We start from the raw sequence: 13,027 nt of genomic DNA on the forward strand, positions 1-13,027 counted from the left end.
AAAGGTCATCTCTATCCCGAAGTCACGGGTAAACGAAAACAATTGAAACATACCCTCAGCTAAACTTACAAGCCCAGGCCTCTCCACACCACCACAAGCCGGCTTTGTATAAACACAAAACCAGCCACGACAGGCAGATTCAGGCAAGAGCAAGAACACGCAGCTACAAGTGAAATATACTGTCACAACCAACATCTTTCTTCACATCTGTTCTTGCAAAAGAATCCGGTATTTGCAAACCATCCCAGCCAGCGGCAAGGAGGCGGTGATGCTGTGGGTAACACTTGGCACAGTATTCAGTGCGGTTTCTGGCTAGCCGCCACGACCACCACTCGTCCAGTTGAAAGCAGAATTTAGTACCACGGGTGGTAGAAAACATGGCGACTAGTTTCTGTATATGGCCAATGAAAATGTGATGCAAGTGCAGCCCTGCAATTTCATACTCACACCACTGTTGGCAGGGTATTTTGGCCTACTCTTTCACACTGGCCTGATGTTTTATAAAAGGTGGGATACTCACAACTGGACTGACTGGATTAACCTTTTATACTGCTGGGGAGACAAAGGCAGGATTTAAAAAACGTGCTAAGTTTCAACTGCAGTGCTTGAGGATTGAATCGAACTGGCGAGTTTTAAATTATCCATTGTGATAATTGACACATTGCAGAAAATCATGTGATAATATACTTATGAAGGTCACTTAACTTTTATTGGCAATGTAAAGATATTGGTGCAACTAAAATTTTCCATCTCATGTAGTACTAACATGTACAATATTTGGTCTCGACCTATGAACTACATTGCATACTAGAGATGAGTTTCGTATTGACATTTCAAATCAGAATAATTTCCATTGACTTGTTTAAAATGTCTTGGTATAAATAATCTACGTCACCCGATGCAAAAATCACCTTTGGCAGGAAACGCATTGAAGTGACGCCATGTTTTTGGATCAGTCTAAAACAAAACATGAGGATCATTTGTGAAGTATCCAAGGCTGGAGTTTCAGAATGATAGAAAAAATGTAAAACCTACCGCACACGGATAGAAAAGTCTCACAGCAGTTGTCACGTAAGATGTACATGTTTTATTCAGATGCTCTTATTACACATCTCAACATCATGGGTGTGCGTTGTGCGGCCAGACTTCAGTTGATAAATCCGTGACCGAAGCCCTCCCCAGGGGTTTCTGCCAATTTCTCCTCGATGCTTTTATTGCATTCACCATCACAGCGTTTAAACTATTAACACAGCTCGCAGGGAAACATGGACATCTGGAGGGCCCCAGTCACTCTGCTCTGTTGGCTCTATGGGGGACCTCACATAAATACACAGCTCAGGTTACGGGGTGGTGGAAGGAAGAGGCGGCGAAAGAGCGAGCACACACACACGCTTGCGAGCAACGAAATGTTTAACCGCTAAGTAATGAGATAATAAACACTGCCAGTGTTGCTGAAAGGTGCAGGGGAAGTGCGTGTTTATACTAGAGGGGTCTGTGTTGGCCATTAATCGCCGCCAACTCGGAACAAAATAAATTCATTCTGTTGCGCGGGCTGCAACGGGAACTAGCACCGCTGGAACCGGCAGCGTATGAAGATGATGAGGGCATCGCGATTGGCGCCAACCGCAAGCCCCCTCCAGAAAATGCTAAAGTTGAACATTCCAACGAGACCACCGAGCGGGGCCTTAGCAGTGTCAGGGCCCCGCTGGAAGGAGGAAGAGGAGATTGCTGGCGGCCGAGTTGAGCGATGGCGCCGCAGTTGCTCTCCTCCTCCACCTTACTCGCTGAGCTGCAGCTTGCGCTTGAGAGACTCGGGCATCTCCGGAGGAGGTGGGCGCGGTAGGCGGAAGTAAACCTTCACCGAGTCGTAGATGAACCACTGCAGCGCAGTGAGTGTGCCGATCATGATGATACGGGCAACCAGGCCCTTCCACACACCTGCATCGGCACAGACACATTTTAGCAAAGATCCCCCATATATGTAGCCCGTTCAGACTATTGGGGCATGTGCCGTCAGCAAACACCTCCACACATGCGCGTTTTCAGTACATGTGCGATTGCTTACAAATGAATCACCCGGAATGCACCGGATCTCGTCAGTTCTCGAAAGCTAAGTATGACCAAGTCTGGAATATGTTTGAATGGGTGACCAACGAGTACGAGAGAGCAGTGCAGCAATTCGGTTGTTATAATATACGTCCGTCCATGTTCGCACGCTCACCAACCAACACTGACCAGCATGGTAAAGAGTCATTAAACAACCATATAATACACTGACATGGTGAACCGGAGAGGCCCTCATCCAGCAGTGGATTGACAATGAGGCCGTGTAGATGCTGTCAAGGCTACAGTCAGCCAGAAACAAATTAACCAGCTCTTGCCGCACGCTCAACTTGGTGAAGATGACAGGCAGGTAGTGTTTTTAAAGTGCAGTTAGAGTGTACCTTCGATAAGTACTATTGGCTACGTATGGTGTGAAAAAAGTTCAACATACAAGTGCAAAAACATGGGCGAGTTGCAATGCTGGGTAATGTTGGCCCTCCCTTTGCTGATAATTCACTGACTTGACCGTACACAGCTCCTGCCGCCCATCGAGCTCTGATCCCAGCACGAAGTGAAGCTGGTTCCACATTTGTAAGTGTGTGAATCATGTAAAATGTAACATGTGAAGGGACTGGGAGGGTGGCGGTGTAGCGTGCGGTAAATTACCAAGGGGGCCGAGCTTTTTGAGGACGTCAGCGGCGGTGCTGCCCTTCTCCTTGTTGAGCACCGACACCACCGAGTCGGCCGGGTGGGACACGATGGCGCAGAACACACCGGCTGTGCACGCGGTGATTGGGGGCGACAGGTCACAGTTGGGGTCATCATCACCACAACAAGCATGAAAATTACCGTATGTCATCATCGCCACCAAAATGACCATGTCACGACCACCGCCTCACATCGCCGTATTGATATTATCGCATTAAAAACCGTCACATCATGAACATTGCCATCAAAATGTGTCAATCGACCACCATCAATAGCAATAAAATAACACGACTTTCGTAGGAAATTACCATGCCAATATCACCACTGTATTACATCTCCGAACTATCACAATTGTGCGCCAAAAAAACAAGGATGGCAGGTGGGATCTCAGGGATGACAACAGACTGTATTGGGTCAGAAATTAAAAGACAAGAAATAAAGCGAGAGTGGTGGCAGTGTCCATCTCAGGCAAGCTGAAAGTCAACGCAGACGGCCAGGTGTGTCTTACGAAGAGAGAGAACACAACAGCTCAAGAAACGTGATACACTTGGAAGCACAGGGGGTGGGGACACAAAGCCAGATTTGGGATTACACGCAACAATTAATCGCGCATCCTGGCAGAATAATGCCCAAATGCAGGCCAAGGCCAAACCTTGGGTCCAAAAAGACAGCTGCCACTGGGGATGCCATTTGAATTGTTTGACATGGGATGTGCTGAATAGTGCTTTGAGTTGCCGAGGCATTTAAGTGCCATATAAATGTAAATATTATTCATAGAAATAGCTGCTTTGTAGTGGCGAGCCAAAATATTAAGAAATGTAGAGTGGAAGTGGCAACCTTCAGAACGCAAGTGTGCTAATTATTACATCACAGCACAGCTCGCAACAAACTACCAAGGTCAAACGAAGCTAGAGGTGGTGTCGCTGCTAGCTTCGCATTCTCATTTGTGATTTAGGCGGTACAGAATGGGAGGTGGTGGTGATCGTACCGATGTATCCGGCGGTGAAGGTGACGAGAAGCTGCTCGCCCTTGGTGCAGTCCGCACGTGGCTTGGGCACCACAAACTTGTAGAGAGCTTCCACCGTGCGCTCAAAGCAAGCGAACTTCATCATGGTGTAGGGGATTTGCCGCATCCACAGCGGCACCACACCCTTATAGAAGCTGCACAACGGCAAACGCAGGAAATGTGCACGGTGTGAGGCACAGAGGAGACTCGTAGGACACATTGGTGTGAAGGACAGACAGAAGATGTAGGTGCGAGACATGGAGACACAGGATACATAGCGACACAAACTTGTGAGACAAGAAGAGACGGACACACAAAGCTATGAGACACACAGGAGACAAACACAGTTACAGGATACAAGCAAAGGTACACATACAGAAGGACAAGGGCACACGTGCATGTGGCATGCGCAGACAGAGACAAACATAACTCATGAATCGTGACATGACACCGCAGGGCTGCGTGCCCTAACCACCACTTTTGCGCCAACCCACACTATCAGTTTACAAATTCCAAACACAGCCAGCTTGAAGCAGCCAGCGGCAGCAGCACCAAGGTAGTGTCCGCACACTGATTGGGATCCAGCGGAGGGAATGCCCTTCCTCCTCCCCTCGCCCCACCAGGGCCCCCATTCCTTTCATCATGAGGGGGACATGAGGGCCCCGGGAGATCGAGGCAGAATCGGTGTAGGCTGCCGCTGGGCCCGAATCGGACCAGTGCGCAGGTATATTGCTCTCACACGCCAATGACTCATGCACCTCCGACCGTGCAACCGGAAAAGTTGGTGGACCCAGGTCTGAGCGCCACAACCGCCGCAACGCCCCGCCTGCCAAGGCACACATCAGGCGGACCCCAGTGGGGTTCCCTGACGGGTGACAGGGCAGAGCGGGAAATAACGGAAGCGGTGGAGGACAGCAAGGGGTCCCAGAGGTGGATCTAAGGAGCGTGTTATTCAAGATGCTAATTCTCTTTTCAGCCGGGCTCTGTCCTGGGTCAACATTTGACCCGGCACACCACATCTAATATACCTCCACAAACTATGGCTGTGGACACTCGTCATGTGACCCCTATTGCAGTTTACCAGCAACCCGGGAAAACATTTCTACATCTGGCACACCACCATATCCAGTATGGCTACTGGTCACATCTGCACCAGTCTATAGAGACCCAGAAAAAATTCTGCAACAGAGCACACCAATCACGACGGGCACTTTAGTGTACTTATTTATAATGATGGATGCACAGAGCTGCGGGGGAGGGGGGGGTGATTTAAGAAACCTGTACCTTTTTTTTTACTCTCACGTCAGGAGATGGGAGTGATACCGGCAACCTCTGGAATGCAAGTCAATCGTGCGACTCATCTGACCACGGCAGCAAAGATAATAGAATCTTGATGACGGTAGCACGGTGCAATACTGAACAAACCATCACAATACAGACGCGACAGCGAACGTTGCACAGCAACCACTTACGCCCAGACGCCCTCCTCTTTGTACATCTTGGGGAAGGCCTGGCGCAGTGTGTTGGCGAAGCCGGGCTGCGTCTGGATGCGCACCTTGCAAGCCTCCATGGGCGCCAGCGCAATGTCGGCAAAGAACTCGGCGCTGGCCGACGCCGCCAGGTACAACGACGTGCGCCACAGGTAGCAGTTTTCCTGCGGACGGCACACCAGATGGAACATCAGGTTTACGAGCGCCATGCCTTGGCAGACGATGCTCAAGCAGAAGTTAAAACCAGTTCAACATTTATGAGCGCAAAAGCAGGTCATTTGTAACAGGTGATGGCTGTCGAGTGCACATGAAAAAGGTAAACGATTTCTGACCATTCCAGAGTAATCTGTGGTAGTGTGGTCTATGTAGCCAATGCTTACAAGTCTCAGTTTAACTAAATCTGGCTCGTAAAAGCCAAAACAAACTGGATTGCTTTGCCAACTAATTACCGGGCGGCCACGGCATATATAAACGATCAACTTTCTCCTCCAAAACCCGTGCTCACGGCATATTTCGGCACTCACCTCACCGAGCAGGTTGCCATAGAAGACCTTGAAGACCTCATACAAGCCAAACTTGCAGAGGCCCTGCATGGAGTAGCCGATGAAGGTGGGAGCCCATCCCTTGGCCAGGCCACGCATGCCCTCCTCGCGCACCGACACCGAGAAGCCAGTGAAGATGCCCTTGTATTTGCCGGGGTCCACCTGCAACCAGGTGAACACGTCAGGTACTCTTTGTAGGGAATACAAACCGGTGTGCCACCTAGTGGCACTTACTGCAAGGACTTCACAAGTTGTTCTGTGCCATTCTTCCAGGGAATCCACTGCCAGTAAATAACAAATGTTTTTTTTAATCTCATATCTGATTTAACGCCAATAGCACAAACTGCATTCGATTAGGTTTAGCACAGGGGGGTATATGACACGAGTTCCGTTTCCAGCCACATTAAAGGTAAGCGGCGAGCAATATTGGAACGGGAGCTGGGGGCACAGCCCCCCCCCCATCTCCAACTGACCAGAGTTAAGACGTTTGGTCAAACTCCATCGTATCGAAAAAGGGGCTGCAGATTATTGATAATTTTACACACTATATCGGGTTAAATTATTTTTTTAAATATGATGGATTACGACGACTGCTGCACACCTGAATGCGGCATTTGACCAGGTCGAGGGGGACGATGGCCGTGTGAGTGACGCCGCAGCTCAGAATTCCACCAAACCCACAAAGCACGTAGTACTTTGTCGAGCCGTATTCACAGCTGCAGTTGTCTGCAAGTGTCGCACAAAAATGCACGACCGTACACAACACAGCACACCGTGCGGGTTTGATTCGTGCACACAGCATGGTTAGGACGCTAAAAACACACAAAACCTTTGGTTAGTTATCACTCGGGTTAATACAAACAAAATAAAGCATATGTATCGATTCTATGACACTTCAATACGCATTCTTCGGATTGAAGCAGCAATGATGTTACATTCCGAGCCACATAACGAGATGACGTCACATTCTTCATGACGTCATGGTGATGAGAGAAAGGTGCAATTGTTTAGTGAAATTCTGGGCAACTTTCATAAATTTGGCCAGTTTCCTTAAGGCTAAGTCCCCAATAGCAACATAACTTAAAATAAACGTTTCTCTATGTTGGCTAATTTTCATAAAAGTCATTGTGGGCATTAATGCATTAGACAGCTCTAATGCATCAATGCTTTAAAAAAAATTGGTTGTAAAGTGTAAAAAATACACCAACATTTTAACAACGTAACCCTTGAATGGGAGACGTCTACATGCGTTCCGTTTTTTTGTACGTGTCGCTAGGCTGCCATGTCGGTCATAAATGCCCGTGCAAGCTCAGCAGCACTGTGCCCACCCCACCCACATTCCAGCCAGCGCCGCCCCCCCTTCAAGGTTGGACTCATCGCTCCAAGGGCACCTTTTGGACGCCCGCAGCCAAGAGGACGCAGGAACGGAAAGCAAACAAATGAACGACTGCAATGTATAAATAATAACCTTCGCAAGGTTACAGAACTTGACAATAATCTAAACTTGACAAGTTTAAACTTGACAAGTTTAGATTATTGTAGTTCCTTGTGTAAAACCACTACGTGAGATGTATTATTCACTTTGTATGTTTTTAAGTGACAAAGCAAATGGAAAAAACACTTTATTCACTCAGTGGGAAGATTTGAGCTATTTTATTGCAGTAGGGCATCCATTTTCCCTCTGCCTCTAAAATACGCCACTGTTCTGTACAGCAAATTGGTGCGATTACATTTAAGATGCGATGTACAAAGTTGAATTGTACTGTATAATTGTATTAAGAGTGCCTTAGAAAGGACTAAAGACTTTGATTTGGATAATGAATATTGTAGATTTTCAAAGTGTATAGTTCTGGTTAACGTTTCCAAAATAGCATTAACTTGTGACTTCAAATGGGTATGAGATTCCAACTTTAATTTGGGACTCCTATATGGGATTAAAACTTAGCATAGCAAGGGAAATGTAATTAAAAGTGCAGACATGTGACCTACACTAATAACAAAGCAAGAAATCAAACCACAACAGGGTTTTTGATTAACTTTAGCCTAACTCTTGTCTCCAAAAAAACTGCACTGTATGCAAAGAACTAGCTGAATTTAGAGATTTATATTTTCCTCATGAGACATGCTTGTGCTAGTCAGACCCTGTGATCAATTATAAACACAATTTTTGCAGCATTACCGTCCGTGCAAGGTTTTCAGGAAGTAACGAATTTTGTTTGGAATATCCGATGTTTTGTTTTGCGTTCTGGGTGCTTCATCAAGAAATTAATTTCTTGAACCGAAGCTCCCAGCTCGTGGGGTGAAGCATCACAAATTGTGCAAAACTATCGCTACATCCCACAAACACTCAAGCAGTTGAACTTAAACTGACAACTAATTATTATAAATCACTTAACCGACAATTCCATTTATAATTCCAAATTGATCTCAGGCCTGGCGCTGGCTGTTGAAGAAGCAGGCTGGGTCGGTCGCTTGTTTTTTTGGGTTAGAACGAGCAGTCAAAAACTGGTGTAGGCATCAAACACCGTGCCAACACCTCACTCCGTGCCACACACACAATGGACGCACCTGGATGCGGCACTTGACCAGGTCAAGCGGCACTATGGCCGTGTGCGTGGTGCCACAACTCACGATGCCGCCAAAGGCGCACAAAAGGAAGTACTTGCTCGAGCCGTACGCGCAGCTGTCCTCTGCCAGGCCGAGAACAACGGGGTTCTCGTCAGGCAACGAAGCGAGAGCACCAACACTCGTTAGCAGCGCCCGCAGCTACCCCCATTCGTTGAAGCGAGACCGACTACACAGTCTCAAGCTCGCCCTCTCGTATGGATACCAGTTGAGTGGCAACAATAAATTGATGCCAATATTGGAAATTCAGCGGATGGGTTTGGCGGAGAGCGAGTGAAAGTATGCTACTCCTGCCCTTCTGAGAAAGCTCCGCTGACTTGAGTTAATGATGTGTTCCACAGTGCTTGTTGCATTCATATTGGTAGATTGTTTGACCTCATTTGTGGACAAGGTGATTAAGACCACAACGATCAATTACACTTGGTCATGGCAAAGGCTATGATTGTCATATTTTTTGTAAATGTCATACCCAAAAGTGCGGGGATAAAAAAATGCATGGAAAGGTCAAGGAATATGGTCAGGCAGTCCACCCCTGAACATATGGCATTTATGAAGGATACAAAGTGCCTAATCATTTATTTCTAAGACCATGTGCAAGATATCACTTTGGTCTTTGTTAAAATTTTGATTTCCGTGACTACCGTGACATTGTGCCAAAATCACAGCTTTATTAATAACGTGGCAGAATGGTTAGCGCAGTCATATGAACTCGGCAAACTTTCTTGGTCTTGGCAACTGATATATGCCCATTTAATAATTCACACTAACAATGACCGACATGGAGTAGGAAAACCTTTATGCAGCAGTGGATTAAGATAAAACATTTTTTTTGTAAAATTATTCTTAAACTATTCCCTGTGCACATATAAAATATAAGTAACCCACAATCGTTTTGAAAATAATGTTTAGACAACGTATCCGTGTTTGCCTCCACTTGTCTGGAGGTGCAGTAAGCGCATACTAGGTGCTTTATTAATGAGACTGTACCACCGTGCCAAAAATAACTGTATAAAAGGCAGTGTAATACTCAACCAAATTATCTTGAAAAAACTAACACATAAATTGCCGTACACATAAACAATGCTCTTGTTACCGTCAGAACATGTTTTAACCTACTATCCCGTAGCACCCCAGTTCTCCTTTACAAAGGAAGCCACATTCTATCCCGATACCGACATGGATAGATAAAGTTCATGAACGAACAAGGGTGGCATCTCGTTTATGTAACATGTACAACGCCCTTCACATGGTACTGTATTGGTGTCTTGGCATGTCTGACGCCAAGCCCCCTCCCGCAATTATTGCTTTATTAAAATGGGATAATTAACAGTGTGATTAGTAGGCACATTTGGGTGACAATGCAGCTGCCGGGCTATCAAAGTCCAACATTAAAGCACACAAGATGCTGCACGCTTGAACTTTGCCCAGTTTCATTACGTGGCATTTACCAGGGTTAAACGGACACTGTGCACAACCTGTAAATCAGCTGTAAGTTTTAATGCTCTATTTCGGGAGTAACTGCAGTGAATGCTCAACAGCGCCAGCGACGTGTTCGCCCTCCCACGTGGCCAGATAGATATGGATGCCAGCAGCAACTATAGCTCACTGCCTTGTCTGATCGGGAGGGGGGGAATAAAACAAACCTTCCACATTTCCGAAACTATCTTCTTGAGTAGAACAATCCTATAGATTATTTAAACATATGTACATTAAACAGTTCTGGCCAACAAGGGAACAAAGGAAAACGTTTAACAGATTATATTCACTTAAAATACTTGTACTAAAGTCCAGGTCTTGACCACACTTCGTTTAAGTTGTAGGCTCCAAATTAAAGTTAGTTTAATTGTAAAGTTTTATTGACTGCAAATTAAAGAACTTTTGACGTGCAGTAACGATTCATTTCTATTTAAAATCGAAATTTAAAACAATGCGATTGGTAAATCGGAAAGGCTGCGATTTTTTGCGATTTGAAAAGTCCTATTACTTTCTTATTGGAATTGTTTGATTTTATTATTACGTATTTAACTTAACAAGTGTTCTGTTCCATTGTTCTATTTCAATAACAAAATTTTGATAAATACATGTTGGAAGCAATTCATATCTTTTAAGTTCTCATCCTTGCATTATAATAATAGCAGTTCATATTTTGATGGTATCATGTGGTAATGCTGCATCACATGTTTTAAATCTATTACACAGTGAATATTGAACTGAAGCTTGACTTAAGAAAATTTAATCGCAAATCAAATCGCAATGTCAGAAAAATCGCAATTAGATATTTCCCACAAATCGTTCTGCCCTACCCCCTTATCCCCAACTGTGTGGAATTCAATGGGAGGACAAAGCCTCAAGAGTTTCCAATTACCCAATGAGACCCACCCCGCATCGCTCGCATTCCTTCACCAGCACTGGTGGCACCACTGCATAATGAAATACTATTACTTTTAAAAATGGTCAAATGGAAGCTACAATCTCATCCCCTAACACGACTCACCCACGTTTTTCCAAGAATGGTTGATGCCACCACACCCGATATCGCGCCTTCTGATCGCACTTAAAGCAAACGTTGGCCGGCTGCTGTATTTTTCACAAAACAGTAGTGTCTTTCACCACATCACCAATAAAGCTAGTCGTACGTGCAAGTCGTGTGTGTACTATATACCAGAGGTGTGGACTCGAGTCAGACTCGAGTCATGAATTTGATGACTTGCGACTCGACTTGGACTTGCATAACAATGACTTTGTCCCACCTCAGAGATGTGGACTCGAGTCATGTGACTTGGACTCGAGTCAGACTCGAGTCATGAATTTGATGACTTGCGACTCGACTTGGACTTGCATAACAATGATTTTGTCCCACCTCTGCTATATACACGCACAGCCAACACACACGGACGCTAGTGCATACGTTTTCTTCTCTAGCCTTTTGAGTCAAATGGAGACTAAAAAGCGTGGCATCTGCCAAATATTTTAGGCGCGCCCGACTCTCCTCTCCCTGCCAAAGGCCGCCCTCCTGATCCTCACCGTCCCAACCAACTCACCCAGCCAGCGCTTCAACGCAAAGGCAAACACGTCGAGAGTACAGTATACTGCGGTGAGTGGAAATGTGTGTGAAAGGGCACGACGGCATAGGACCGTGTGCTGCGACACGAGGGCTAGAAACAAACCTCACGTTTCCCCGAGGTCAGGGGTCGACCACGTGGGTCGACCACGTGCGGCTCCCAGAGGCGGCATGAGGCTCTTTAAGGACTGGCTTCACCAAGGACCACTGCGTCTCGTGTCACCACATAGTGCACTGCCGGCTATTGAAATATTGTGGGTTTTTAATTGATCGAATTCGAAACGGCTTTTTTATTTTGCTTATCAACCCGTGCGCTAATCTACTCATCCCCGTAGGTTGACTCCACCTTAACAAAGAGGTACCTGGTGCAGTGTACAAAGATCACCACAGCCGGCTTTAGTTGATGTTCTAACAAAACTTCCTCCAACCGGCTATGAGGCTACACAGCTGGAGGGAGGAATCCGTCTTTAAAACCTCTCGCATTATAATTAATTCCATTACCACCATTCCCTCCTCGGCTGAGGTTTTTGTGACCGTAGCATTGGTAATAGCATCGAGACCTTCACCCGTGTAGAACATGGACTTTGTTGATGGAATAATAAATGAAAGGAGTTAATAAATGAAAGGAGCCGCTGTGTGAAGGACGTTTACAATGACAAAGAGGAAGCTTCCGCAATGGAGGTCACGAGTTGGCTTATTCCTTACAGGGGGTACAGCACTGTGGGCATCCTTGGTGTGTATAGCACAATCTGGATGTTGTATTGCACTTTTAAGCTCCCAAAAACCAAGCTTGCAACTTAAGACCAAAAGCCCATAACGTCGACCCAAGACCCCACACACGAGTTTATACAAAGCGCTCTCGAGCATTACATCTCAATCACGCACTGCAACCAACCCAGCTCGCAGCCTTCTACCCTCACAAACCTTTCACGAACAATTTTAACTCCCCAGCACAATCTTTCACAAACAATTTTAACTCCCCAGCTCCCCTCTCTTGCCGCAGAATCGCCTTGAACCCCCCATCCCCCTCTCTCTCTCACCGCTCGCGGACGCCGCGGCAAGTTGACGACGTTGGGGAGCCGCCACCAGCTCCGACGAAGGCGACGAGGCGGCGGGAGACGAGGGCGAGGCGATGTCGCCACCATCGTCGCGGGCGAGGGTGAAGTGTGGTCTGTGGAAGAGGTTGATCCTCGACGCGGGAAGGACCGAGGTGAACATGTCTGCAACTGGGTGGGTTTCGGCTTCGTCTTTAATTAACACCCGCACCTGCACACACGGACGCGCAAGCCTTACTTACAATCCCCTCACAACGAATTAAGACCGAATGCTACGCCCGTGAGGGGTTTTATTTTATACCGAAACGCCTCAAGGACTCTCACCCACCACCTCCTCCCAGTTCCCGCCGGTGCTGCCACTCACAAGATGGACGCCTCCTTCACCAAAAGACACCGAGGTCGGAAATACGTCACATCCGGCAAGGGTGGGGGGGGGAATGGGAGGGGCTACGGCCTAAGCTCCTCCCCCACAAACCACCACCGCCGCCGCTCATTGG

At 46.7% G+C, this 13,027-nt stretch overlaps 1 protein-coding gene and 1 non-coding gene across 6 annotated transcripts; both read right to left on the reverse strand.

Moving 5' to 3' along the window:
- Window positions 1-1,072: 1,072 nt before the first annotated feature.
- On the reverse strand, window positions 1,073-12,982 carry SLC25A3 (solute carrier family 25 member 3). 5 transcript variants are annotated; one of them, XM_078614513.1, is made up of 8 exons: window positions 12,895-12,982; window positions 12,516-12,741; window positions 6,391-6,515; window positions 5,772-5,951; window positions 5,230-5,411; window positions 3,740-3,912; window positions 2,710-2,820; window positions 1,073-1,938 (listed from the first exon to the last, which is right to left on the reverse strand). In XM_078614513.1, the coding sequence occupies exons 2-8, from the start codon at window positions 12,691-12,693 to the stop codon at window positions 1,778-1,780; spliced, it is 1,110 nt and encodes a 369-aa protein (XP_078470639.1). In that variant the 5' UTR covers window positions 12,694-12,741; window positions 12,895-12,982; the 3' UTR covers window positions 1,073-1,777. The 5 variants fall into 5 exon arrangements, with proteins under 5 accessions (XP_078470639.1, XP_078470637.1, XP_078470636.1 ...); XM_078614511.1 differs by having other exon boundaries at window positions 12,859-12,973; XM_078614510.1 differs by having other exon boundaries at window positions 12,855-12,952.
- Window positions 4,444-4,707, reverse strand: LOC144732948 (small nucleolar RNA SNORA53). The gene has a single exon (XR_013588282.1). It is a non-coding gene; the product is annotated as a small nucleolar RNA SNORA53 (small nucleolar RNA).
- Window positions 12,983-13,027: the final 45 nt, after the last annotated feature.

Source organism: Lampetra planeri, chromosome 44 (genome assembly GCF_965212315.1).
Source record: "Lampetra planeri chromosome 44, kcLamPlan1.2.h2, whole genome shotgun sequence".
Lineage (NCBI taxonomy): Eukaryota > Metazoa > Chordata > Hyperoartia > Petromyzontiformes > Petromyzontidae > Lampetra > Lampetra planeri.